This window comes from Orcinus orca, chromosome 6 (genome assembly GCF_937001465.1).
Source record: "Orcinus orca chromosome 6, mOrcOrc1.1, whole genome shotgun sequence".
NCBI lineage: Eukaryota > Metazoa > Chordata > Mammalia > Artiodactyla > Delphinidae > Orcinus > Orcinus orca.
Genome location: NC_064564.1, coordinates 118,721,784 through 118,749,476, shown reverse-complemented (window position 1 = coordinate 118,749,476; position 27,693 = coordinate 118,721,784). Strand labels below are relative to the sequence as shown.

At 61.8% G+C, this 27,693-nt stretch overlaps 2 protein-coding genes across 7 annotated transcripts in view; one reads left to right on the top strand and one right to left on the bottom strand.

Annotated features, from left to right (window-relative positions):
- ADAMTSL2 (ADAMTS like 2) overlaps positions 1–11,595 on the top strand; it is a 35,819-nt gene extending 24,224 nt beyond the window's left edge. For 4 of the 6 annotated variants that reach the window (XM_033415128.2, XM_049711443.1, XM_049711445.1 and 1 more), the window contains 7 exons: positions 3,419–3,545; positions 5,811–6,024; positions 6,188–6,343; positions 6,762–6,932; positions 7,654–7,830; positions 10,066–10,210; positions 10,961–11,595. In XM_033415128.2, the coding sequence (XP_033271019.1) occupies positions 3,419–3,545; positions 5,811–6,024; positions 6,188–6,343; positions 6,762–6,932; positions 7,654–7,830; positions 10,066–10,210; positions 10,961–11,079 (1,109 nt within the window). In that variant the 3' untranslated portion in view covers positions 11,080–11,595. Of the gene's footprint in view, positions 1–3,418; positions 3,546–5,810; positions 6,025–6,187; positions 6,344–6,761; positions 6,933–7,653; positions 7,831–10,065; positions 10,211–10,960 lie in introns of those variants that run through there. The other 2 variants (XM_049711444.1, XM_049711446.1) reach the window with 2 other exon arrangements.
- A 1,490-nt stretch (positions 11,596–13,085) lies between these two features.
- FAM163B (family with sequence similarity 163 member B) overlaps positions 13,086–27,693 on the bottom strand; it is a 30,859-nt gene continuing 16,251 nt past the window's right edge. Inside the window, exons 2-3 of the mRNA XM_004285005.3 lie at positions 15,947–16,062; positions 13,086–15,239 (exon numbers count right to left, since the gene is read on the bottom strand). Coding sequence (XP_004285053.1) covers positions 14,844–15,239; positions 15,947–16,039 — 489 coding nt within the window. The 5' untranslated portion in view covers positions 16,040–16,062 and the 3' untranslated portion in view covers positions 13,086–14,843. The remainder of the gene's footprint in view (positions 15,240–15,946; positions 16,063–27,693) is intronic.

The following is a 27,693-nucleotide window of genomic DNA, read 5'->3' as shown; positions in this document are numbered from 1 at the left end:
CCTGCAGCCCTGGTTGGCATCTCAGGAGGAGGGCCCGAGGGAGGAGCTGGGGAGGGGGCCCCGCAGGGCTCTGAATGGACCACAGGCTCTCCGTCTTGGGCTGGAATCTGGGGCCCCCTCCTTTTACATGCCCCTCCTCCCCCAGCAGGGCACGGGACAGGCTGAGTTTGGCCCCCTGATATTCTGGAGGGCGCGAGGTGGGCTTTGTGGGGTATGTGGTGAACGCTTGGGATGCGCTATTTGGTCCACCACACCCCATGCCCTTGGCAAATTGCTTAATCTCTCCACGACTCAACTTTCCACCTGTAAAACGGGATGTCCGCCTTTCCAAGTGTGGTTACAGGGCTAGACACGAAACGAGAAGTAAGTTGTCGTGGCCAAAGCTGACCTAGCGGGCGCCACGGCCAGCACTGCTGCTGCTGGTCTCGGGAGAGGACAGGGCTGAGTGCTGGGATGGGTGCGGGAGGAGCCTGCCTTGAGAGCCTGCTCCCCAAGGGCAGGGTCCTCTTCTGAATCGGGAGCCCCGATGTCATCCCCACGCACGCCGGGATTGTCACAGACCACGTGACCGGGAGCGTCTCCTGTTCCTCCCGGACACATCGCTGCCCGGGGAGGTGACGTCGCTTGAGATCCCTCCAGGACGAAGCAGCCTCTGTGGCGAGGGGCCTGAGCCTGGCCCTGGGTGAAAGATGGTCCCCAGGGAGGTCACAGCACCATCTCTCCATGCCCACAGAGTGGCCAGGCAGGGTATGGGCAGACCTGCCCTGGGTGGCCCGAGGCGCAAAGTAGGACGAAAGAAGAAAGGAAGTGAGAAAGACAGATTTGGGCTCTGCTGAAAGGAAGCGCTCTCCTTTAGACGAGCCTGTCCGGGACTGGCATGAAAGGCCCCGACGCGGAGTGGGCTCCCCATCACTGCAGAGGCACCAAGCTGGGCATGGGTGGCGCTCAGCAGAAGTGGTGGAGTCGGGTCCCTGCTGAACGGGACCTCCGTGGCCGGCTCTCCTCCAAATCCCACCGTACCGGGCGCCGAGGCCGGGCCGGCGTTGGGGGCAGGGGTGGTTTACAGCAGCTCTCCTGTGTCTGTGAACTTCAGCCATGGCAGCAAGCAATCTTTCCTTTCCTTAAAGACGCTCCTGGGAGCGGTAGAAATGTAGGTGAATCGGTTTGGACTCTTAGCTGGAGCCTCAAGTGATGATTTCCAGCTGTTCTTGGCACCTCCTGGGCGCAGGCTGAGGGGAGTGGAGCGGGCGGGCCCCGAGCTCACGCACCTCAGGCAGAGCAGGCCCACCCAGCCGGGTGTCGGGCTTCTCTGCGCCTTTCATTGAGAGGAAGGGCTCGGTCTGAAAGGGCTCAGTAAGAAGGTTTGAACAGCACCGCGTTCAAGACTGATGTAGGGAGGTGGGTGTCCAGACGACTGGCGCTCTGACTGCCCCGCGTCCCTGGGGGGCTCCTCTGAGCAGCACGCTGAGGCCCAGAGAGTCTGACAGCGCTCACGTCACCCCCACCCCACCAGCGAGAGACTGGGCTGGGACCAGCATTCCCGTCTCTCTTGATCAGGACCTGCTGTGTTTCCACTCGATGACGAGGAGGGAATGAATAATCAGGCACTTGCCGAGGGTCTGCAAGTCCCTAAACTTGGACCTCCCTGGGCCCCAGAGCTGGTGTCTCTGAGGCCTGGAACACTCTGAACAGACCTGGCCAGGAAGCCAGTCTCCCCCTCAGCGACGGCGAAAGACGACACAGCCCAGCGCTGGCGGAGAGGCACCAGTGATTGCAACCTGGCTCGGCCCTTACGGAAAAAAAGAAAAAATCCCCACGTGGGCTGCTTCCCAGGCTGTTTCGTTCCGTCCAGGGCTGGGGCTTGGAGAGGCAGGAGCCGCCGGCTTTCAGACACGCGCCGCTGGGAAGGGAGCGCAAGGTGGCTGGGGCCCTTGGTTTACGGGGAAATCAATTTCCCTCTGGGGGAAGGGTGACCCCAGTGAGGAGGGTTCTGTTCCCTCCATCATTCAGGAAGGCTGGGTCCCTCTCTCTCTCTCTCTCTCTCTCTCTCTCTCTCTCTCTCACACACACACACACACACACACACACACTCACACACACACACCCACACACCAGTAATAACAACCACCACAAACCCTAACCTCACCTGGGGACTTCACCAATGTTAACCCCATGTTAACACTCTCCCTGAGTCATCCTGGCCCTTTGGCAGGGACCCACCCACTGTGTAGTGACTTTGGCCCACGTGCCAGCTCGGTACCGAGCACGTGGTGCAGGGGAGGAAGACCAGAGAAGCAGAAGGTGGAGCTGGGGGTCAAGGAATTAATAATTTTAGTTGAGGGCTGGCCCTTTACATACTGTCCCCCGATGGGATTTATAGAGTACCAGGTATTTAATCACAATAATGATTAAAGAAAGTTTAAGAGGGAGTTTGATAAGGACTAGGGCGTGCCATGGAAGGGCAGGGAGGATCTGAAGATCTAATATAACATCTGAGGAGTCTGCAAAGGGCTGGAATGGTTAGATTATCCATCCATCCACCCATCCATCCACCCACCCATCCATCCATCCATCCATCCATCCACCCACCCATCCACCCATCCATCCATCCACCCACCCATCTACCCACCATCCACCCATCCATCCATCCATCCATCCACCCACCCGTCCACCCACCCATCCATCCATCCATCCATCCACCCACCCATCCATCCACCCACCCATCCATCCACCCACCCATCTACCCACCATCCACCCATCCATCCATCCATCCATCCACCCATCCACCCACCCACCCATCCACCCACCCATCCATCCATCCATCCACCCATCCACCCACCCACCCATCCACCCACCCACCCATCCACCCACCCACCCATCCATCCATCCATCCACCCACCCACCCATCCATCCACCCACCCATCTACCCACCCATCCATCCACCCATACACCCACCCACCCATACACCCACCCATCCATCCATCCATCCATCCATCCATCCGTCCGTCCGTCCGTCCATCCATCCATCCATCCATGGACGGGTAGTTGTTGAATGAATGAAAATGAGCGACACTTGGCTGGCTTTGCCTCTGGGCCTCTGTAAGGGCCAGTCTGAGTTTATTTAAAACCCAGGGTTTGTGACACATAAACTGGGCGCCCAGCCTGGGCTGGATGGGGTAAGGGTGCAAAAAGAAGAGGTCAGGCCACAGGACATGGACGGGGAGAGAGTTCAGATCCACAAAGCCGTCCTCGCTGGGCTCCACCTGCAGACCTGTCAGCTGGTAACTGTCACTATCCCCGATTTAAACCGGGAAGTGCTGAGTGGTCGGGTGACTTGCCCATGGTCACATGGCCTGTCTGCCGGTCACCAAGGTGCTCACAGTTGGCTCACCTGGCCCCTCCCTTGTCCTGAACCCAGGGGTCATGTCGACGTATGCCATGTGCGTCCGCTATGATGGCATCGAGGTGGACGACAGCTACTGCGACGCCCTGACCCGGCCCGAGCCTGTCCAGGAGTTCTGTGCAGGGAGGGAGTGCCAGCCCAGGTACCTGCCACCCAGGCCCCGAGCAGGGTGTGTGTGTGGGGCGGGAGGCGGGGGCCTGGGGCTCTGCTTTGCCCCTGCCTGCGGGAGGGGCGGGAGTCTGCACCTTGCTCCGTCACCCAGGCGGGCCGCAGGCCTGCGAGGGGGGCTGCACTGGCCTACTGTCGGTCCCTGCGTCATTTCCCACGTTTTGCGGTAAAATCTGTCACTGTGCCTTGCACACAGGGGCGCTCAATCAGTGACTCCCACCGCAGGCTGAGAACCATTCTGAACGTGACTCTTTGCTCCTGCCGCCCCCAGGGCTACTCGGTGCATCTAGAATTTTGAGACGCCCAAAGGGATTATTCCCGAAATTCCAGGCTGATGGGTGTCCAGGCTGTGGGGGAGGCCCCATCTTCCTAGCCCCCCAGGCCTCCTGTCCTGCCTCACAGATGGTCCGAGGCTGAGCCCCAAGCATGTCCTCTTTCTGGTCATGATCATGGTGGTCCCAAGATGAGCCCAAGGGTGCCCAGCCTTGGAGGCCAAGTGCATCCCGCTCTCTGATGCAGATTCACACCCTCTTTTCTTCTGGCCTCTGCATCCCGGGGCCTCTGCTGCATCTCCGGGCCTCTGCTGCATCCCGGGGCCTCTGCTGCATCCCGGGGCCTCTGCTCCATCGTGAGGCCTCTGCTGCATCCCGGGGCCTCTGCTCCATCCCGGGGCCTCTGCTCCATCCCTGGGCCTCTGCTGCATCCCGGGGCCTATGCTCCATCCCGGGGCCTCTGCTGCATCCCGGGGCCTCTGCTCCATCCCGGGGCCTCTGCTCCATCCCGGGGCCTCTGCTGCATCCCGGGGCCTCTGCTGCATCCCGGGGCCTCTGCTCCATCCCGGGGCCTCTGCTGCATCCCGGGGCCTCTGCTGCATCCCGGGGCCTCTGCTGCATCCCGGGGCCTCTGCTGCATCCCGGGGCCTCTGCTCCATCGTGAGGCCTCTGCTTCATCCCGGGGCCTCTGCTGCATCCCGGGGCCTCTGCTCCATCCCGGGGCCTCTGCTGCATCCCGGGGCCTCTGCTGCATCCCGGGGCCTCTGCTGCATCCCGGGGCCTCTGTTGCATCCCGGGGCCTCTGCTGCATCCCGGGGCCTCTGCTGCATCCCGGGGCCTCTGCTCCATCGTGAGGCCTCTGCTCCATCGTGAGGCCTCTGCTTCATCCCGGGGCCTCTGCTGCATCCTGGGGCCTCTGCTGCATCCCGGGGCCTCTGCTGCATCCCGGGGCCTATGCTCCATCCCGGGGCCTCTGCTCCATCGTGAGGCCTCTGCTTCATCCCGGGGACTCTGCTGCATCCCGGGGCCTCTGCTCCATCCCGGGGCCTCTGCTCCATCCCGGGGCCTCTGCTGCATCCCGGGGCCTCTGCTCCATCCCGGGGCCTCTGCTGCATCCCGGGGCCTCTGCTCCATCCCGGGGCCTCTGCTCCATCCCGGGGCCTCTGCTGCATCCCGGGGCCTCTGCTGCATCCCGGGGCCTCTGCTGCATCCCGGGGTCCCTGCTCCATCCCGGGGCCTCTGCTGCATCCCGGGGCCTCTGCTGTATCCCGGGGCCTCTGCTCCATCCCGGGGCTTCTGCTGCATCCCGGGGCCTCTGCTCCATCCCGGGGCCTCTGCTCCATCCCGGGGCCTCTGCTGCATCCCGAGGCCTCTGCTCCATCGTGAGGCCTCTGCTCCATCCCTGGGCCTCTGCTGCATCCTGGGGCCTCTGCTCCATCCTGGGGCCTCTACTCCCTGTGCGTTTGCTCCTTTGTGAGAAGCTGAGTGTGCAGCCATGGGGGGGGGGTCTGCTCTTCCCCTCAGAGAGAGCCCCCATGGTGGGGCTCAGGGCTCCAGGACACTGAGGCAGGATCCCCAGTTGGAGGAAGAAGGGCGGCAGTGGCAGGAGGGGAAGGCACTCTGGGAGGAGGGAGCAGCGTCAGCAAAGCAACAAGGCCGGGACTTTGTTTCCCTGAAGTGGCTGGAGGTGGTCTGGAGTTGAGAGCAGGTGGAGCCTACAAGGGCTCCTGGGCAAGCCGGCCACGTGCAGGCTCGGGTGCCCACTCACCACCCTACCCAGGTGTTTCCTACAGCGGGGGAGGCGGGGGTCGCCACGGCAACAGCTTCCCTGTGGGGCCTGGCCAGCTTCCTGTCTGACAGCCCGTGGTGGATTTGGACCCCACGAGGGAAGGAGGAGCTGGGCCGTGGGGTCCCGGCCAGCGGGAGGAGGGTGGGGGTTGCTGAAGGCCGTGCCCGTCCCGAGGCAGGTGGGAGACTAGCAGCTGGAGCGAGTGCTCGCGCACCTGCGGCGAGGGCTACCAGTTCCGCATCGTGCGCTGCTGGAAGATGCTCTCGCCCGGCTTCGACAGCTCCGTGTACAGTGACCTGTGCGAGGCGGCCGAAGCCGTGCGGCCCGAGGAGCGCAAGACGTGCCGGAACCCGGCCTGCGGGCCGCAGTGGGAGATGTCTGAGTGGTCAGAGGTGCGCATGCGCAGAGCGAGCCGGGCCAGGCTGGGAGGTGGGGGTGTCGGGGGGTGGGGCGCTGGGGGTGTGTCGGGGGTTGGGGCGCTGGGGGCCTGGCGCAGGGCCCTTGCGCTGCGGCTCTAGCAGCCGCGGCCCCGCCCTCACCCCGGCTTCCCCGCAGTGCACGGCCAAGTGTGGGGAACGCAGCGTGGTGACCAGGGACATCCGCTGCTCGGAGGATGAGACACTGTGTGACCCCAACACCAGGCCTGTGGGGGAGAAGGACTGCACGGGCCCTCCTTGCGACCGCCAGTGGACAGTCTCCGACTGGGGGCCGGTGAGGGCGGGCGGGCAGTGGGGGGCGGCGCTCAGAGGGTGTCCCCGCGCGATTACGAGGAATCAAAACCTTTATCCCAAAACAAGTGGTCACATCCCGATGCCCTTTTATAAGCTCCCTGTCTGTCTGTGTGTCTGTCTCTCTTGCCTCTTGCCTGGATGAGACATTCAGGTGCTCACTGGGGTCCCCTCTGAGTGCTGGGTGTACAGATGAGCTTTTCAGGTGTCTTAGGCGTGCTTTTCTCTGTGTGTTTTTCAATGGGCATGCAATCTTTCTGTCATTAGAACAGAAACTGTTATTTAAAACATGGTTACCATGGCAACCCCTCCCCTCCCCCCAGCTGTTCTCCTCTCTTGGGAATGATGTCTGGGGGACCGGGGAGGGGGCTCTGCCTCTAACCCCGGGTGTCCCCTTGCAGTGCAGTGGGAGCTGCGGGCAGGGCCGCATGATCAGACACGTGTACTGCAAGACCAGCGACGGACGGGTGGTGCCCGAGTCTCAGTGCCAGATGGAGGCCAAGCCTCTGGCCATCCACCCCTGCGGGGACAAGAACTGCCCCGCCCACTGGCTGGCCCAGGACTGGGAACGGGTGAGTGCCCCGCGCCCGAGCCGGGTGGCAGGGCCCCCTCCGTCTGGGAGAGCATTTGGCCGAGAGCCAGGAGGCCAGAATGACGGACTGGTCAGACGAGGAACTAATTGGACATTAGGACCAAGTGCATCCTAATTCACACAATTCACTAAACATCCATTTGAAAGAGAAAAAAACAAAAAAGTAAGAAAACCTCTTAAAACTTCCCAAATCTAAATAGCAAATGTTCAACGAGGCATGCAGGGCTGGTATAGTTCCCATGACCCCATGTTCCCGAAAGATGGAAACCCAGGGTTGGGGGTCCTTCTGCTGTACTCGCTCTTGGCTCGTGGGCCCTGTACATCCCTTTGTTCTCACGACCCCTAGACCTGCCAAGGTCACCAACTTACAATTTCAGACGAATTGTTCTCAACCGCACTGCTGTCAACTACTCGCTTCAGGCAGATCACGATGAGCTAAATCATCTGAGGTCGGATGGCTGTTAACCATTTTGTTTCACAGCAGAGGGTTTTATGCTAAATTGCTTGTCATTAGATCTGTCTGGGGCCACGTGGTTATCGACCGGAGAGTTCTCGGCCAACTTGCCGTCGACCTAAGCGTTTTCACCCGCTTGCTATTGACCGAGACATTACCACTGGCCTGGCTCTGGGCTCTGTGTTCTGGTCCTCCTGGCCTCTGGCCCTTGACCCCTGACCCGGCCCCGTCTGTCACCCTGCCTCAGTGCAACACCACCTGTGGCCGAGGTGTGAAAAAGAGGCTGGTACTGTGCATGGAGCTGGCCAACGGGAAGCCGCAGACGCGCAACGGCCCCGAGTGCGGCCTGGCCAAGAAGCCCCCGGAGGAGAGCACGTGCTTCGAGAGGCCCTGCTTCAAGTGGTACACCAGCCCCTGGTCTGAGGTAAGCGCCTGGCTGGCCCCCCGCTGAGGTCACCTGAGGCCAGGCCTGAGTTCTGGTCCTGCCAAAGTACCTCCTCTCTCGCCCCAAGTGCCCCTCATGTCCCCCCCTCAGCCTCCGTCAGGGCTTTTCACCCCTGGAAAGATTGTCAGTGCTACCAAGTCAGCTGGTGCAAGAGCCACCTCCTCCAGGAAGTCCTCTTGGATCTCACCTCTGGGATCCCTGCCATGCTCGTCCTGGGCCGTTTTGGGGCCCAGGTCACTTCCGGCCTTGCACTGTAGCCTTTCAGTCGTGCATTTGACAGCACGTGTGCCTGACACCCAACACAGGGCAGAGAGATCCCAGGTGGGTACCGGGACTGTGTGGGGCTGACTCAGATATGGCCTCGGTCCCGGGAGCCAGAGTCAAGGCAGGAGGGACACAGGACTGGAGAGGCAGAGAGGATGGCAGGACATGTGCACTGTGGGCAGAGGGAAGCCAGAGGAATGGCCGCCGCTGCCCTGACACAGGCCTGGCCCCTCCACGGCCCTGCGGGCTCCTCGGCCTCAGGCTGGCGGGTGGCTTGGAGCCGAGATCTCTCTGCTCTCTACAGCCGGAAGCAGAACCCTCACCTCCCAGGCCCCGAGGCCCCTGTGGGTGGGCTGGTCCCAGCACTTTGCCAGACGGGCTCCTTTCCTCCGCCCAACAGCACCCCGGGAGGGGGCTCCTCTTCCCATCCCACGGGGGAATAAACCCAAGTTCAGAGAGAGAGCTGACCCCCAGCTCCTGGGGCGTGAGCAGATATTGGACGCTGCTCCGGGCGGGCCGAGAGCTGTGCAGAGTGAAGGGAGGCCCTGAACCGGCCCATCCTAATGAGAGCAGGGCAGGGCGGGCCCTGAGGCGCGTGGGGCTGGGCTGAGCCGGGAGAGCAGCCCTGGTCCGCAGACCCCACCCCGCCCCAGTTCCCTGGCCGAGCAAAGGGGGTCCTTTAGCTTCTGCCTTTTCTCTCCTGGCCCCTTTCCTTTCCTGTGGAGGCCTCCCGGCAGGATCCCAGGGCACCCGGGGGTCGTCAGCATCCTTCAAGCCTTTCTTACAGCACAGGGGCGGCTGTGTCTAGACTTGGGTTCTTACTGATTCATACCGTCTCCCTGATGTCTCCTTACAGCAGCATCACCAGTCCTGTGCCCCAAGTCCCCCCTGCACTTGGTGCTGCTGTAGCTCCCAGGAGGGCGCAAGTAGGGAGGCCCACGGTGGTCTTTGCACAGGAGCCTGGGAGCATTGGGGGAGGGGCGCCCCGTGTTGCCCTGATGATGGTGGGTGGGCAAGGGGTGAGCGGCCCGTGGGGACGTGGACCTCTGTCCTTTTGTCCCTGGTTGGGGTGGTGTCTGCTTCCCCTGTGGCTTCCCCTTCCCGGGATAGGGGCTTAGAAAGAGTGCATCCTCCCAGCTGTCCCATCTACTCAGGGGCCGAGGGACAGCCAGAGGTTCCTCAGGGCACCCATCCAAGGCTGACTGTTGTCTGTGCTTGGTACCTCCAGACTGGGCCAGCCCCCCGCCAGGCTGGGAGCGGGCATTGGGCAGGCAGCCCTCCCTGTGCCTCTGCAAACAGAACCAGAGGGTGGGCCCAGGGCCAGGGCCTCCCACCCCAGCCCCCACTCGGGAAACCGAGGGCTCGGGTCCCAGACGTGCCTGGGTGACGTGGGGTCACCCACATCGGGGCAGCCAGAGGGAGCCACCGCCTGTAGGATCTTGGCAGGAGGACGGCGGGGTAACTGGGCTCAGCAGATGGCCCTGGTGTTTGGGTAGCTCAGCGGGGTTTTCCAAGGGGAACATCTGGACTCTGGGAGCCGGTGAGGCGGTGGCTTTGGAAGATACATGTAATTGGTCCACTACAAACACAGCTTGTTATTGGAGTGGGAAACCAGCACTCTCCCTGGGCCGTGGCCCTGTGTGTCCTGAGCATTCGGTAGCATAGGACCCAGGAAAGCTACAGCCGAAGGACCCACCCGGCCGGGGGGGGTGGGGGGGACAGTTGAGAGAGGAGACGGCCACACCCTCACGGTGCAGACGGGGAAACTCAGCAGCCCCGGGGGAGGGGGGACGAGTCTTAGCGTCTCCTGGCTGCCAGCCAGTGCCCTTCCACGTGTCCCGTGTCGGGTAAGACTCGGCAGCCAGGTGACAGGGGTGGGATCCCCCACCTCTGGCCAGAGCCCTTGCCCCGCCGGTGGGGGCTTGGGCCATGCCATCTCTCCCTGACCAGTGCACCAAGACCTGCGGGGTGGGAGTGCGGATGCGAGACGTAAAGTGCTACCAAGGCACCGACATCGTCCGGGGCTGCGACCCGCTGGTGAAGCCCGTTGGCAGACAGGCCTGTGACCTGCAGCCTTGCCCCACGGAGCCCCCAGGTGAGCGGGAAGAGGCTGAGGGCGGGGCAGGGGCTTTCCCGGGAGAGCAGAGGCTGGGCTGCGCCAGGGCCTGCGGGCTGAGCAGGCATCGGCCAGGGTGACCGGGAGGGCCTAGTGGCTACAGGGACCAATGCATGTCGGGGAGTGAAGGTTCCTCCTGGAGTGGCTGAGCCCAGGCTGGGAGGTGAGGGTGGGAAGGGTGGCAGGTGAGAGCTGACTGGAGCTTGGGGTCCCCAGGAGCCATGCCAAGACCTGCACTTTGGAGACAGCATCCGGCTTCAGAAGATGGGAGGGCAGCTGTGGGGCAGGGGACCAGGGAGCCAGGAAGACTTAGCCAGAGCGCCCCCGAGCTGGGCACGCAGGAGCCGGGAGGCAAGGGGCTGAAGCAGGGTCTCTGGCTCGGGCACCTGGAAGATGCGTGAGGGTACTAGGCTCCGAGGGGGCACCAGGGCCGGGTGATGAGCTCTGCTTTGGACCTACTGAGTGGAAGGGGCACCTGTGGGCCTCCCGGGTAGGTTCAGGCCTCCAGGGGTGAGATCAGTGGCTCTTCCAGATCCTGGGCCCTGGGCATTACCCTTCCCTGTGCACCGTTCACATCAGTTGGTGGGGTCTGTGACATCCCTGGAGTGGGACGGAGGCAGGGAAGCAGTGGCAGAGAGGTAGAACTCAAGGAGAGGAGGCGGTGGGGTGGGGCCATCACCCCTGACCGCCTCCTGATGCCCTACGCCCCCCGCCGTGTCCCTTCCCCAGACGACAGCTGCCAGGACCAGCCGGGCACCAACTGCGCCCTGGCCATCAAGGTGAACCTCTGCGGCCACTGGTACTACAGCAAGGCATGCTGTCGCTCCTGCCGGCCCCCCCACTCCTAGGCCCGGCGGCCGCTCCTCAGAGACCGAGCACCCCATCCCTGGGGCCGCAGCAGCCCCTCCACGGACACCCTCCCTGCAGGGCGCCCCGGCTGTGAAGACGTGACACTGAGCCCCTGCTCTCTCCCCGGGCAGGAGAGCCCCTCCCCTGCCCCCCAACCCCCGAGCGCGCCCGCCGGCCCTCCCAGGACAGAGCCGGGAGGACTGGCGCGTTTGTGGCTCCCACCCGGGGGCCTGGGAACATCCTCTGTCCCTCCAGGGCTGTGGGGGTGAGGAGAGGGGGATGGGCAGCCAGGGAGACGGGGCGCCTGGGATCCTGATGCTGTCTAGGTGACTCCTTCCGGAGGAATTTTAATCTCACGACGTAGCATCGCTCGCCTCCCTGATACGAAGCTCTTGGCACGGAGGGACCCACCGCACTTTACGCCTGGGAAGAGGCGTTTCTCGCGGCACCATGGCTGTGCTGTCGTCCGTCAGTCCTCTCTGTGCGTTAATAAAGTGGTCCTATTTATGGCGGCATCTTGGGGTCTCCGGGGTCTGCCAGGCGGGGTGGGGTGGCCGTGAGGCTTCGGGAGCTGGGGCCGCTGTCTAGCTCGCCCATTCAGAAGGCTCTGCTGCGGCCTCAGGTCTGGGACCAGGTGGGGCTGGGGGCCGGGCTGCAGCGTCTCCCTGAGGAGATGACAGGGGAGAGTGGATAGAAGGTGACAAAAAGAGTGGGTGGCCTGCGGGGAGGGGTCTCAGGGGCATCAGGACTCGGGCGCTGGAGTCCGAACCGAGCTCATCTCGCACCTCCCAACTGCTGTGGGGCTTGGGGGACAGCGGAGCCCAAGGGAACTCCCTCACCCGAACCACGGGAGGAAGAGGTGAGGCAGGCAGGGTGGGAGGCGCGGTGTGGGCCCACATGGAGTGCTCAGGAAATAGCCATCACTACTGTTTCTGGGCCTCTTAGAAGGGCTACTTAATCTAGACTTGTGGGTGCCGGGACACAGGAGGGCTTCCTGGGGGAGGTGATGTTTAGGCTGGTCCAGCCGCAGGAGTTCTTCCAGATGAAAGCGGGGTGTGGGGGGGCGGGTGGAGTGTGGAAACGGAAAACTTCCAGGGAGAGGGTGGGCGCGGAGGATGCCGAAAGCACCTTGGTTTGGCCGCAGCGGAGAAGGGACGATGGGGGTGTCCACCCGCCGAGGGACAGCGACATGGCACAGGGCCGAGGATGCCGCAGGGAGGGTCTTTGGGGACGGGGGCAGGGAGGCGAGGGGCTACCTGACTGCTTCCCCGGGATGCAGGGCCAGCCTGTCCCCAAACTGGGACCAGAGCGGGGTCCACCACAGTGTTTAGGATGGCATCCAGGGGGCTGCAGGTGGGTGAGTGGCTCTCCAGGTTCGCTGGGGCCTGTGGGGTGAGCTCCCTCAAGGTCAGCAGCTCAGTTCCGGCAGGGGTGGGTGGCCGCACTGCAGGGGTCTGGGGCTCCCTGACACACCGCACCGTTGTGCCCTGTCATTTCCCCCCACCCCCATCTTTTCTCTCCTTGTGACCTTCCTCCCCCATCCTCCTTTCCACCAGCACTTTCTGTGCGCATCCTGTGCGCCAAGGTCTGTGCCCAGTGCGTTACCAGCGCTGCCTCTTTAACCCCAAGAGCCCCGTGGAGTCGGTATCATTGTCACCCATTGTGTTGATGCTAAGACCCGGGCCCAGAGAGGTCAGTCACTTGTCCCAGCTGGCTCAGCCTGCCACCCCCCACCCACCCTCCAGGAGCTCAGGCTTTAGGCCAGTGGCTTCCAATTATGGAAGACTGACACATCCACCCCGGGAAAATCTAAACCAAACATGGCTGCGGCCGGGCGCCTTTGGGCAGTGCCGTGACCCCTGGGGCTGGACGGGAGAGGAAGGCCAGCTCTGCCCGGTGCTGGGCTGCATACGGCCCCACCCACCGGAGAGGGGTCTGGGCTAAGACCCCCACCCAGGAGAGGGCTCTGGGCTGGCCTGGAATGTCAGGCAGACCAAAGACAGCACACGGTGTCAGGAGTTTTATTGGCTCTCGAATCCGTCAGAGAGCAGGCAGCTCCCCGCAGGTCCCCATGGTGGAGCCGGGGGAGTTCGGATGGATGGGTGTGTGTTGATGTCAAATGGATCTAGGAATCTACACAGAGGCCAGAGACCAGAAAAGGAAATAGGAAACCGAACAGAACAGCCGCAGGAAGCGCCACCTCCTGACCCTCACCCCCCTCCCCACCCCCGCCCACCCCGCCCAGCTAATGCATCAGAAACAAACTCACGGGCTGTGACAAAGGAAGGGGAAGCTTGGGGATGAATTCCATTAGCAAGTCCAAACTGAGGCAGGAGGAGAAAGGAAGAAGGTGGGGGCGGGGGGGGGGGGGGGAATCGACGATGCCAAAAATAGTAAGCCTTCCTAACTCTGCTCACGTCCGGAGTCACAGCTCAGCAGCACTTTGGAGAAAGAGCAGAAGTGTGGTGCTCAGGCCGCCCACAGCTCGGGGATAGCCACGTGCCCCGAAGGTTTGTCTGCTAGGAAGGTGGCTTAGCTGGGGAGCCTGGTCCGTCTTCCTGGGCAGACGGGGCTGCCCTGCCAGGGTGGGGGCTGGCTCTATGGCTGGGCCCAGAGGCAGAGAGAGCCCGGGAGAGGGCAGGGGACTCTGGGGGCCATGCTGCCGAGAGGAAACGGTGCCTCTGCGTGGACGGGGCTGCGTGCCCCGCGGGTGGTGCCCCTGGGTTTGGGGCATTTCTCGAGCTGGACGGCGGGGGAGCCCCTAGCCCTGCTGGGAGCGTGCGCACGGGGCCGGAGTAGGGAAAGGGCAGCCTGGGGTCTTGCTTCCAGGTCCTCCTGAGAAACTGGGCAGGTGGCAGAGCTCGGGGGTCTGTGCCCCGGGTCATGAAAGCAGGAGGGCTCTGGGGGGGCCCCGTCCCAGGTCTCACGGGGAGTCAGTGGGTCATTTAGCCCCTGGTCCATAGCTGCGTCTGCCTTACTGCATCGGGGCTGAGGACTGGACTGGGTATTTTAGTGTGGACACTGCCGACGCGGGGGGAGCAGCACATGGCCTCCTCCCCACTCCATTTTCACCAAAAAGCCAGTCGGGGCTGTGCATCCCAAGGGAGCTCCCCCTTCTAGGGAGATCTGCCCAGCTGGGGGCCCAGCTCAATCAACCAGTGTCTCAGCCTCCTGGCGCTTAAAGCCAGGGTGTGTGTGGGAGGGGCGGGGGGAGGCCCTGTTCTGGGACGGGGTGCCTGTTCTGCAAGTCGCCAGGTGAGGCTTGTGCTGCAGGGCCCCTAGCATCGCGGCTACCACCCCTTCTTTGAACAAGTAGGTAGACCCTACTTGTTCTACCTAGGCCCAGGGAGGGAGGCACACGGCCAGCGGTGAAGCCGGAGATGCCGACTTGCTGGGGCTGAGACGGAGGCCACCTTCCACGGCCCCCTCCCTGACGGCAGCACTGGTAGCAGCAGCCTGGGGTCTATGCTCCAGAGCCCTACCTCACCCTGCAGCCTGCCACCCGGATGCTACCGCACACCTGTGCCCGCATCATGCCCGCCTCCCTTCCGGACCCAGGCCCCGGGGGCCACCACCCAGGGCGGCCACACTACTTTCACTGGGTCTGACCCCCGCAGCGAGCCCCGGAGCTCCCCAACGGGCCCCCGTGAGGACGCGGTTGTGAGGCAAGCTGGGCCGAGCCTGGGTCCCGGCCCAGGGCCAGGCTGGGACGCCGTGGGGACCCCACCGTGGTCTCAGGACCTGTCGGCGGCCGGGGGCGCCCTCAGACGTCGGTGCTGATGCTGCGGCTCCGCGAGAAGGCCTCCCGCATGGCCGAGAGGCGGCTGGGGTTGAGGGCCTGCAGGGCCCCGAAGCTCCCAGGCGGCAGCGCCACGTCCTCCCGGCTGACGCTCTTGTGGGCGACGCGCTCCCCGCCGTTGCGCACGCCCTCGTCCTCCTGCAGGAAGAAGGTGGGTGGCTCGTAGTGGGAGCAGCTGCGGCAGAGGGCGCGGGCCTGCGGGGACTTCTGGCTGAAGGAGGCGGCGGTGGCCGGGTGGAGCGCCGGCCCGTTGGTCAGCACGAGGCTGCGGTGCGAGTGCAGCGGGGGCAGGTGCGAGTGCACGGCGAAGTCGGGCTCCTCCTCGTCTTCCTCGGACTCCTCCTTCTTGCAGCAGTAGTACTGCGGGCAGAGGGCCACTGTGACCGCCGGCTCCCCGGCTCCCCTCGCTGCAAGTGCGCGGCACCCAGCTCAGACACCCGCGTCCCTGTCACCACCACTCACGGGAGCTCGTAATCCAGGCACCCCGGACTCCTGGGATCCCTAAGTGAGGGATTCGCTCGTTTCAGCCCACGGCAACTGGGGGCAGGTGCAACGGCCAACTCCATTTTGCAGGTGGGGAAACTGAGGCACAGGGGGTGCAGGCAGCCTGAAAGCGGCAGAGCTGGGATTCGAGCCCAGGCAGTCTGGTCCCAATCTAGTTCCAGGGCACCAAGCCGTGCTGCCTTGCCCTATGCACATGGCTTCCTGTCCTCTCTCAGGAAGAAAGATGCGGGGGACCTAGGACAGCCCTAGAGTGTGGGTGGGGCAGGGAGTGCACAGGTGGTGGAGTAGCACCGCCCAAGGGCTCATCCCTGCTCCCTGCTTGGCAGCTGTGTGACATCTGCAAAGGCCCTTACCCTCTCTGAGCCTCAGCGGACTCACCTCACAGGGAGTCTGGGGAGCCGTCATCACCGAGCCCTCACAGGTGGAGTCCGGGGGTGCCGTCTGCCTTGCACCTTCTTGGAGACCTGACTCTTCCGCCTTCCTGGGCCCTGGCTCCCTCCCTCTGCAGGGCCCCCTCCAGGCTTCCCTCCCCCCGCCCCCCCCCCCCCCAGCTCCCGGAGTACCTGGAGCCGGCAGTAGCACAGAACCGCGATGATGCAAAGCAGAATCACAGTCGCCAAGATGCCCCCGGTGATGACCACAGTTCCGGCTGTCATCCGCCCCCTTCTCCATCAACAGCCTGCAACGCACAGCACCAGCTTCACCACGTTGTCAGCTCGTTGCAGAAGGAAGCTGTTCTAGGTTAGGAGGTTGAGGAAGCGCTCCGAAAGGGAAAACGAAAAACCCAACTGCATGCAGGAGGCAGCGGCTGGGCCTGGGGCTCAGGTGGGACATCCCCCTCGGCCTCTGCCTCTGCCAGCAGTTTCCACATCTCTAGGAGATGACGCTAACAGCACACCCCCTCGCTCTCAGGGGTCCCTGTAGGTTTCTTGAGCACGTATGTGAGCGCTTAGCCTAGCACACTTTCAGCCTGGGCGACAAGCTCACGCATTTAAAAATTTACCCAAATGCAGTCGGGCTGAACGTATGGTTTTGTAACCGGCTTTGTCACTTCACCAGCTCATCCTTATTTTTCCTTACCATTAAATTTTCTTCTGTAACATAATTTCGAACCATATTCCATTTTATAACATAACCGATCCTTTTTTTTTAACATTTCAAATCACCAGTAAAATACACGTGACATAAAGTTTACCATCTTGACCATTTTTAAGTGTACAAGTCAGTAGCGTTAAGTACATTCGCTTTGCTTGCAACCGACTTCCAGAACTTTCTCATGTTTCGAAACTGAAAACCAAACTCCTTTTTGGTGTTTAGACTGTTGACGTTAAAAAATAAATCTTAAGCCAACGTTTCCATACATGTTTGCGTAGCTAAAAACGGAAGCCACTTGAATTGCAGAACCGACTTCAATTACCTGTCCAGGATAAGTTCTCAGAAGTGGGATTTCTAGGCCTAAGGATGTGCCCCTCGTAAACTACTGTGGAAAATTTCAAACACACACAAAGTAGAGAGGATGCACAATGCGGTCACCAGCGGTGCCCTTGTGAGCACTGTCTGGCCGGGTGCTGATAAACTAGTTCTTGGAGTGAAAGCACCCTGACCTGTGGCATTTGCTGGTGCTCGTGCCGTAAATATTCTCACTGTGGCCCATTTCAAGCGACCAGGCTTTAATAGCCGGCTTGCCGTATCCCTGGACGGTTAACAGTCATCTCTGAGGCACCAGCTTCTGCTGAGCACACCCTGCCTCAATTTCCACCCCCTACCTTTTTTTTTTTTTTTCCGCCAGGGGAATAGCATGGCACGGGCAATTGAGTTCCCTAAAGAAATCCCAGAGTGTATTAGTTTACTCATAAATACTTCAGTGCGGAATCTGACAGGTGAGGACCTTTAAAAAGCCTCCAGTCATCTCCACAATGTCTTTTTACAGTTGGTTTTGTGCAAATCAGCATCCAGTTTGCCCCTTTTGACTGTAGAAGAGTTCCTATCCACTCTCGCCCCTCCCCGCCCCATGCTGTTTGTAGAAGAAACTGGGTCATTTATCTTACAGGATTTTCCATGTACTAGAACTGGCTGCATTTCTCCCAGCACCATTTCATATGTCCCTCCATCATGGTTTTGTCCTCTAAACTGGCTTCCTATCACTTCACTTTCAGGGCCCCACGCTGTCCTTGTCGTGATGTTGAGACTTGCCGGTGGGTTCAGCTGCCGTCAGCCCAATCCTCCCACCGTAAAATTCCCCATCAGCCTTCCACCTCATCCTTTCAGCAGCCGCTGGAAATCATAGCCTACGTCTGTTATTTCATTAGGAGTTGCAAATAGCGACTTTTCAGATGCTGTCATTTCTTCTGCGTGTATCAGCTCTGGTTCTTCTCTAAAGAACCTTCCCCATTACTTATCCGGTAATATTAAAAGACAGTCTGCAGAGGAAAGGCGTAGACGCTCAGTTCGTAACTTCTTCAATTTTCAGAATAAGTTGGTGCCCCGTGAGACTTGTGGTCGCTCTACAGTATCACTGTGATCTCACTGACTTGTATATACATCTGATGTGTTTTAAGCCACTGCAGTCATCATTCTTTTTGATGTTCAGATGATCCCACTGGGACCGTGGGTTTGGAAGCACCTCCAGGTTGACTCCGGCATCATTTTGGTGGGACCCCACTTGGTCGCATGTTGCTTTTAGGCATAAGATGTCCCAGCTTATCTCCTGGGACACCCTGGTTCTCTTGCTGGGAAGTGGTTCTAGAGAACACAGTCTGGGCACTAGGGGTGCTAGCTGCTCCTGGGTTTCCAGGTTTTTCCGGTGGCCAGAGCTCAGAAAGACTTTTTTTTTAAGGAACAGAAAAATGAACATGAGTTTATACTGACATTTCCATTTAAAATTAGAGATCAAAGGGTTTTGACATGTTAAAACGTGATGTCTATGTGACCTTTACGGTGCAAATTTTATTTCCTAATAACATGCACTTCATTATTTGCTTTTGCCCATCATATATAATAATTTAAAAGTAGTGTTACCGATGTTCTTACTAACAAGTCTACTGAATGGAATTTGATATCTGTTATTTTTTTTGTCCTTGTCCCCTTAGGGATGTGTAGTAGAAAAATTGTTTCAAAGTCACTTGAAATAATTCTTAGTACGGTTTTCTTTCCACCACCTTGATATTCAGGTTCATTTATTCTAGTTTTTACTTTCTTTAAAAAAACTGATTTAGCTTTGCTCTTTAATTGTAGAAAACATTTGATTCCAAAGTCAAAAGCGTAAAACCAGGTGCATTCAGAGAGGTCTTGCACGCCCAGCCCCCTCCCCCGAGCCACCGCCTACCCTACTCTGCCCAGAAGTAACCATTTCACTTAGTTCTGGGTTTATCCTTCCATTGCTTCTTTCTAAAAATATAAGCAAATATAGATTTCCTTCTCCTCCTGAGCGAAAGTGGCATTCTATCTACACCCTCCATACCTCCCCTTTTCACCCAGTAGTCTCTCCCCAGATACACCACGTTTCCCTAGGGGCGGGGTTACCCCCAGGGGCCCCTAGAGCTCGCCCCGCGGCGTGAAGGGGCCCCACTCAGTCAGTCAGGCCCTTCGGGCCGGGATCTGCGTTACCTCCCACGTCTTGCAATTACAGGAACGTGCCGTGAAGCGCTCTGTGCTGTGCACGTTTCTAAAGCTGTTGATACGCCTTGCCAAAGACTTGATGGAATTTGGGCCGATTTGTTCTCTTCCAGGAATGTGTGAGAACTGACAGACGGGGTTTTCGTTGGGAGACTCGGGGGGTCTGGGCGGTCGGTGGGTCAGGAGTGAGGGAGGCTGCGCCCCGCCTGGTGAGGCTGGCTGCTCAGCGGTTCCCCACAGGCTCGTCTGCAGGGTCAAGTGGACTGGCAGGGAGTGGCCGGGCAGGGACGCCGGGGACGCTGGTCTATAGGTGGAGGAGGACGTGAACGTGTGCTCACAAGGGGTGGGGGGAGCGTCCTGTGACAGAGGCACAGCTGGGGTGGGAACCCAGACCCTGAGCAGACAGACAGATGGACTGAAAGGTACATCCAGACAGGCCCAAAGCGACGAGACAACGAGACCCAGACTCACAGACAGCTCCAAATTCAGACAGACAGAGGTGCAGACAGGCAGATCCAGACAGCTGGACCAATAGGGCCCGGTCAGGAAGACACAGTGCAGGCCACACAGACAGAGCAGCAGCCCCAGGGACCCCTGCATTTCTGGGCGCCCTGCCGGGCAGCTCCGGCCTTCCTCGGCCCCCAGGGTGGCTGAGGCCAGCTGGCCCACCAGCCCTGCCAAAGGTGCAGGCCGACCGGGGCCGGATCCAGGGAGCTGGGTGTGCAGAGGAAGCAACCAGCGGGGGACGCTGGGCAGGGCCAGGCCTGCCGTCCAGATGCGTTTCACGCTCTTCACGGAGGTGAGACAAAGCAAAGCACGCAGCTGCTGGTGGCGCGCTGCGCCCCACGCCCCCAAACCCTTCCCCCTGGGGGCTCACAGGGACACCCCGGCTTGTCTCAGCCTGACCCTGGAGTGGCCAGAAAGCGGGCAGTGGAAGGGACCCCTGACAGCTCTCCCTGGTCTTTGTGGCAGCCGTGGGAGGGCAGAGCAGGCACTGGTTTGCAGATGAAGAGACCGGGGTTCAGAGAAGGCCAGGGTCCCTCCTGGTGATCCAGCCAAAGCCAGCCCCCCATTCAGGGCTGGTCCACGCGTGTCATTCTGGCTAATGGGCCCATCGCAGCTGAAAGCCACGTGTGACCCAGCGCCTGCCGCGGGAAATCCAGGGCCTCCCAGGCCCAGAGGGCTTCAGCAGCCTCCGTATTCCCTGCTGCTCCGCTGGCCACGGCTTGCTGGGGCTGGGATGGAAAGGCGCCAGCCCCCCCATGCTGGGCCAGCCCTCTTCTCTCTCCCGGGAAGTGGAACCAGGACCTGGAGACTGGCCAGTCCCTGCTGGTCCCTTGACGTTGGGTAGAGACATGGGCACTCAGGCTGCAGCCAGGGCGGCATGTGTGTGGAGGCAGGGGAGTTGGTCCAGGCGGGAAGAGAGGAAGGACGCAGGTGCCCAGAGAGAGCCAGGCTGTGGTCCCAATTCACGGGATTCCGTTTCCCTCCCTGAGACCCTCAGAGGGACTCTTGCTGTGAACACATCAACCTTGGGTGTGGTTCTGCCATTTGTACCCCCAAAAAGATCATTATGGCCCTACTTCATGGATGAGGGGACTCACTGGGCTTGGGAAAGGTCAAGGAGGAGGTCAAAGTGCAGGAGTTAAACTCAGCGCCCCCAACACCCCAGCCGGATGGACCCCTGGGAGCCAGCCCGGCTCTGCCCCCAGTTAGCTGCAAGCGTGGGGCTTCGAATACCTCCATTTCTCTGTGCCTCAGTTTCCTCCTCTGTAAAACGGAAGAACATGGAGGATTCCACCCCGCGGCAGGTGTGCTGTGCTCAGTTTCCTATTGTTACTATGTCTCTCTCTCTGCCTCTCAACCCTCTACCAGGTCCCTGAGGGCGTGGCCACGGAGCCTCTCCCCGGGTCTGAGACACAGATGGCCCCTCACTCTGCCCGGCTCTGGGTGGGGGGCCTCCAGCCACAGGCAGCCTGGCGGCGCGATGGGAAGGACCCCGGCACCGGCCAGGTGCCCAGGACTGTCAGCAGGCACAGCTCCAACACTCTTGCCCCGTCCAGCTGGAGCGTCTCAGCCTCACTCTGCAGATACACGCACGCCGACGGGCAGCAACGCCCGAGCCGGGCGCCGCTCCTGGGACCAGGCCCGGGCAGCAGACGTGCACGCACACCACTGGCAGCTTCGCTTAGGCCCCAGCCTGACATCAGTCCACGGTCAACTCTGAACTGCCCCTGAGAGTGTGACATGGCCTCCCTCACCCCACCCTCCACCCACCCCTATGCCCTTACTGTGCCCCACCCCAGGGATGCTCTTCCCTATGCCTCTCCAGGCCTTCCCCTGCCATCAGTGCTCAGAACATGCCTTCTCCTCCAAGAAGCCTTCCTGGACTTCTTTAATGCAACTCACAGAACCTTGAAGTCCCACCCCTCTGTTTAATGGGGGGTGTAGGGGGAAGCTGAGGCCAGTGCAGGAGTGGTGACCGTTGCGGGGGAGACACTCGTGACCTCACACAGCAAGTCAGTGGAAGAACAGCGGCCAGAGGACCCTTTCCCCAAGTCCCACACCTTGCTGCCCTCGCTGAGCTGTCGCCTCTCAGACCTCCTTCCTGTGCCTGGGGACGCTGCCCAGCTGGACACTGAAGTAACCAGGGCTGAGGGGCCCTTGTCCTGCCCTCGAGGGTGGGCTGGAGGGGGAGTGTCCCGCCATACACTCGCTGGTAACCCTGGGTCTCAGGCCACTCTCTGGGCCTCAGCTTCCTTCTCTGTAATATGGGCATGGGAGGATTTAGAAAACCAAGTCCTGCCAGCTCTGGACTGGAAGGATCTAGGTCTGTATCTTTAACCAGCCCTGCCTGTGAGGGGTCCGGATAACTGAGATGCAGGACAAAGTTTCAGAATCACGAATGTGAAAAAAATGCCAGCTGCTGGTCCAGGCAATAGATCAGGATGGCATCCCGCAGCGGGGCAGAGAAGGGGAAGGACTGCAAACACTCTGATAAATTTGCCTGGGAGCTTAGAGGGAAACCGGGCTGATCCAGTGTCCCCTGGACACTTGTGTCCCGGGAATGGCTACGCCGAGTGCCCAGAGACCAACGGAGGGCTTCGGGGCTCAGGGGGCAGAATCGCATCAGGGAAACCGTGGGGGGCTTCCTGGAGGAGAAGGCTTCTGAGCCGTCCTGGAAGGATGGCCATCTGATGGGCCAGGCCGGGTCGGGCCAGGAGAGGAAGGAGAGGGGCAGCGAGGTGCCGGCAGGTCCAGTGCCAGCCTGGTGGAGGCTGCCGCCGCCGTCCCTCCTCCAGCTCCCTGGCCCCAGCCCCCGCCCCAAGTCTCCACGCACCGCCAGCCAAGACGAGTTGGCGAGGATTGAGCTGAATTGTTAATCTGCCCCCCGGGACCATAAACGGTTTTAAAGCTTTATAAACGGCTTTGCTTCCCTGTCCCCGCCCCCGATTTTTACAGGGACAGGCTGTGAGATGGGGCCTCCCTGGGCACCCCCGGCCCCAGAGTCTGTGGAGGGGGGCTGGGCGGGCCACGGCCCCTTCCGAGAGCCCGGTGTCTCGCGGGGAGCCGCCGCTTTACGAGCTCCGGTTGCCTCCTGCGGCGAGGAGATCCAGTGGGGTGGGGGGCAGGAAACACCTGGCAGTGGGGCAGACGCCGGCCCACCTGCCTCCCCCTTGCCCTCACGGAGCCCCTCCCCTGGCAGAGGACCCCCGCATGGCTGCCATCTGGACCACGTGTCTTGCACTGTCTCAGACTCTCCTCTGTTCCTGTTGCTGCATCCCACCCCTCCCTGCCTTGCGGACCAAGGATTGAGTCTCCTCAGTCTGCCTGTCTTACGCCCCTCCAGCACCCCCCACCCCTTCGCCTGTTCACCTGAGATGCCCGGCGCCCCTTCTAGGAGCCAAGGAGAAGCCCAGCCCTGCACCCTCCACACTGGCCGGGCCTCAGGCTCAACCAGCCCAGCGACTCCTAAACCCTCCAGGGATGGGAACCCGGGAAATATGCAGAGGCCCAGGCCTCGGCGGGTCTGCGTGGGGCCCTGGAATCCGCCTGCTTCACAAGCAGCCCTTCCAACCGGGCGAAGATGGTGCCGTTCATTTCCAGACAGGGAGACCGAGCCTGGGGGCAGCAGAGGTCAGAGCTGGGCTTGGGACCCAGGTTTGCCGCCTCGCTGCCAGGCCTTTCCGCATCCCGGCGCCTTGTTGAGCTTGCGGAGAGCCGGCACGCTTTTCCTCCACAAACATCTGTCTGGTTACCAGAGCGCTCCTGCTACCTGGGAGCCCAAGGGCCCCGTCGTCCTCGAGCGGGAGTGGCCCGGAGTTCCTGTCTAGACCTCCTCCACATTTGGTCCTAATTTCACGCTCCGCGGGCTCCCAGATTCCTGCGTTTGGTAATAAGTAGACGGCGAAGTGCTCCGCATCGCTGGGGCTGGCCTCGGAGATGTTATCCAGAGCCTGGCTGGGGGTGGGGTGGCGGAGTCGGGGCCTGGGGCCCGGAGAGGCAGCTCCCAACACCACCTGGAGTGTCCTCCTGCCAAGCTCCATCTTCAGCCCGGATCACTCAGCCCCGAGAGCGCTCGGGCCAACCAGGCGCGGGGGACCCAGTAAGCCGGGCGTGTGCCCGCCTAGGGTTCCGAGGCCGGAGGGCGCCTGCAGCGGGGGGCTTGGCGCTGCCAGGCGGGCTGCGTTGCTGATGTTTAGGAAATGCTGTGGGTGCCTCTGGCCGGCCGGCTTTGTGGTCTGGACTCCTCGAGGACCCCCAGAGAGAGCACAGGGGCTGTGCCATTTGGACAGCCGTTTCTGGGGTTCACAGAGTTCCAGAAGCTCTCCCCATAGCCCTGCTGAAGAGCCCCTCGGGGTGAACCATGTGAGAGCAGGGCCCTACCTGGGGTCCACTGCTCTGTTCCTGAAGCCCAGTCCAGAGCAGGGCCCACGGTAGGGACTCAGCGCCGACTGGGAACGAATGACCTGCCGGGGTCCTTGAGCTCTTGAAGGGTGAACCGGAATTTCCTAGTGGGACCTGGCAGAGCTCTCGGGGGGCGGGGAGGGAGGCCGGGGGTGTGATGGGGAACGGCGGGTCCCTCCTTTCTCTGGGCCGCAGTTCAGCAACATTAGGGTTAATGAGAACAGCGTCAGCGCATTGATCTCATTTCTCCCTGTGGCCGCCCCAGGGTGGAGGGTGGGACACACCCACTCTCCCAGGCCACGTGGGAAGCAGGGCTCAGACGCATCTCTTTGCTCGATTACCCCACTCACGTTTTCTAGGGGTGCACTGAGGCTGGAGGAGTGAGTCAACCCACCGAGCAAGCAGAAAACCCGACTGGATGGACACCCCATCTTTGTGGACCTGCCCGGCCCACCGTGGATATGGCTGGAGCTGAGGAAAGGAGCTCGCAGCTCTGTGGTCCAGGAGGGGAGGATCCAGGGCAGACCCTAGGGCCTGGTGGCTGGGCTGTGGCCAGGAAACTGGAGGGAGCAGGGCTTTGCCCCACCTGGGTGGGCCAGGGGGCTCAGGGCACCTCCAGCTGGGTGGCCTTCCTGCCCCCTCTGGCATGGTCCCCAGGGAGTAGCAGGAGGAACCCCTCCTGGCCTCCATCAGCAGCTGTGCCAAAGCCGCCCGGGGCCTCCCTGGTCCTCTGGGGCAGTGGGTGGCACCTGGGAGGGCCCTGGTCATCCTGGGGGGGAGGCCCGGCCCAGAGGGGCCTTTCGTGAGGCAGGCCCTCAGAACCGGCTCCAAAATTAAACCCTCAGTTGTGGCTGCTGCTGTCTGGCCCGGAGCCCCTGCCCTGCTCATCCAGATGGGCAGAAACTCGGGGTGCACTGGCGTGTGTGGTCACAAGAAGTTGGATCCCCCAGCTCCGTGGGGGCATGGCCGGTGGTGTGGAAGTCCGCGAGCATGTCTCTGCCCCTTCGCCGTGCAGACGGGCAGCTGTGCCCCAGAGAGGGAGCCTTGCCTAGGGTCACCCCGACCTCTGCCACAGAGCGAGAGCTGGGCACAGGCTAGCGACCCTGGACCGCCTCCCTGGGTCCCAAGGTGGTGGTGGGAGGAGGGGAGGGGTGGGAGGAGGGCGAGGCTCCCCCGCTGCCGGACGTTGAGCTCAGCAGCTCCCAGACCTCTCCTGTCCACCCTCCTCGTGGTCTGAAGTAGTACACACGGCTGTGGAGAAGCTCACGGTTCACGCCCATCTCTCCGGCCGGCCCTCCAGCTGTTGACCCCAGCACGGCACAGAGGCATCCCAGGACCTGGGGTTCCTGCCCCGCCCTCCTGCCCATGCTGCGCCACGGGGGTTCCTGAACCCAAGTCTGGACTGCTCACCGCCTCCCTCTAACACCTTGCGTGGCTCCCCAGTGCCTCACAACAGCAACAAGCGCATCGTCCCGTCCTGAGCACCTCCTCTGTGCCAGGCAGGGCACAGCACCCTTGACCAACATCTTTAATCCCTAGGAGAGCCTGAGCAGGGTCACCATGACCCCATTTTACTGACAAGGAAACGGGCAGAGCTGCACGTGGCTCACACGATTAGGCGTGGGGACCAGGGGGTGAGCCTGGGTGCGCCTCCCAAAGTGTGCGTCTTGTCTTCTCCCTCCTTCTCCCACCCCGCCCCAGCTTGCCTACGGGTGTCAGGGGCAGGGGTGCACCCGCCTCCTCGCCCCCTGCCCGACTGGAAGCCCCGTGAAGGCAGGAACCTGGCTGGCGCCAGTTCTGCGGTCCTCCTGCCACCAGGGGGCAATAGAGCGCAAGGACACAGTAGTGGCTGCAAAATGCGGGCAGATGTGAACTGAGTCGGGGTCCGTTTGGCAAGCCTGCGCCGAACAGGCCCCCTGAACGCGGGAAGGGGAGGCACGGGGTCTTGCGTCTGTGGCCCCCACCTCCCGCGCTGCCTGCTTGCAGCGTGTCCTGGGCAGGTAGTGGGTGCTGCGGGCCAGGCCCGCGTTGGGGTACCCGTCAGAAGGAAGGCAGCTGGCATGCACCATTCCGGAACTTTCTAGGCTGTGGTGGGATCTTTACGGGAGGGCGGGTTGGAGACCCCGAGGGAGCCCCAGCTCAGCTGCAGATGCCGCGGGCTTTTCCTCTCCCTTAAAATAACCACGTGCAGAAGCTGGGTTTGCAAAACCCTTTCTGCTCCTTGACGTAACTTTTTTCGCCGTTTTTTTCTTTTCTAACTTCCTCTTCCAAGAACTGGGCACGGCCCCTGGTACCAGCTCGGAGCTTGGCGGGCGCACAGGAGGGGGCTCCAGGCCAGGGCTTCCTGGGACCATCAGAGCACTGTTCATTAAGCACAGACCTTGTCCAGCCGCCGAGCAAGGGCTCTCCCCTGGGTGTTTCACTTCGCCCTCACGGTCACTCAGCACCGGCGAAGAAACAGGCACCGGGGGTTGGGGGTTAGGGGGGCTCCGTGTCTGGAGGGGCAGGAGGGAGGAAGCACAGGCAGGACCCCATCTGGCCTCTGCCCATCCCTGCGGCTCAGCCTTGATGTCCATGAAACCCTCACGACTCAACCAGACCCAGGGGGGCAAACAGAGGCTCACAGACTCAGCAGGGACGCCCCGGGCCCAGGCGATTCAAGGGCCACCTGCCAGCGCAGGCTGGGCTCCTGACCCCTCGGCCACGCGGCTGCCCCGAGCATGGGAGAGCGGGCTTTCGGTGCCAGGCGTGACCGTGGCTCCACCATAGGAGGGCCTGCCTGCCGGGGGGCTTTCTTGTGTCCACAGAGCGCTGGCCACTGCCCAGGCCTGAAGGATGACAGTAACGTGCCCCCACCCCGCCGGACCACTAAGGCATCCAAGTGAATCAGCCATCCCACTCACACCGGGGCTTCCCACCCACTTCCCTGCCCGTTCCTTTGACAGAGCTGTTGTCTGTTACGTGCCGGTGCTGACCTCAACTTCCGAGAACTCCTCTCTCTGCCAGGGGCCCCTGGGTGCCGAAGGGCCAACAGAGCAGTACCATTCTGGGTCGGGGAGACCCCCAGGCCTAACCTCAGGGCGCTGTCCCCCTGGCTGTGTGTCGCGGTCAGTAACCGTGGCTGAGACAACACCATGGCCTCAGTGCTTCATCCTGTCCTGTTCCCGCCTGCCTCCCTGCCAGGGCCTGGGCCAGGCCGGCCCCCCAGCCAGTGCCAGCCCCCTCCTCTGCTTGAGGATGGGACTGCGTTGTGGGGGTGCACACTGGCCTCAGGCCTGTGCTTGCCCCACGGTCCCTTGGATTGGGGTGCCCCTGGGACCATGCCCACTTCCTTCCAGGGGGCCGATGCCTTCTGATCCTAACGGCCATGCTCAGGCCTCCCCTTCTGCAGGAAGCCTGCTCTCTCCTCTGTGCACCGGGCTGTCCTCTCCATCCCTTGCTGTTTCATCCTCAGCCGCTTTCCCGCTAGTCCCCACAATGCACTGGGATCCCCACGAGGGCTGCACCATCAGCCTCACCTTGCCGCAGAGACCCTGGTAAACAGCAGGAGCTCTATATACGCCTGTGGATTGAGTCACTGGCCAAAGCAGAGCCCCTGGGAGCTAAGCACTGGGGGAGGGGGAGGGGGCCGTTGGAGCCATTGATGAATTTACAGGAAGAAGATCAAGTTAGCTGTGAAGGGCTCATGCAAGAAGGGTGAGGGGAGGAGGGATGCTGAGCCTGTGAGCCCAGGGGACCCCAACCAAATCTGTCCCCGCTCCATGCCTGCAGTGTGACATGGGAAAAA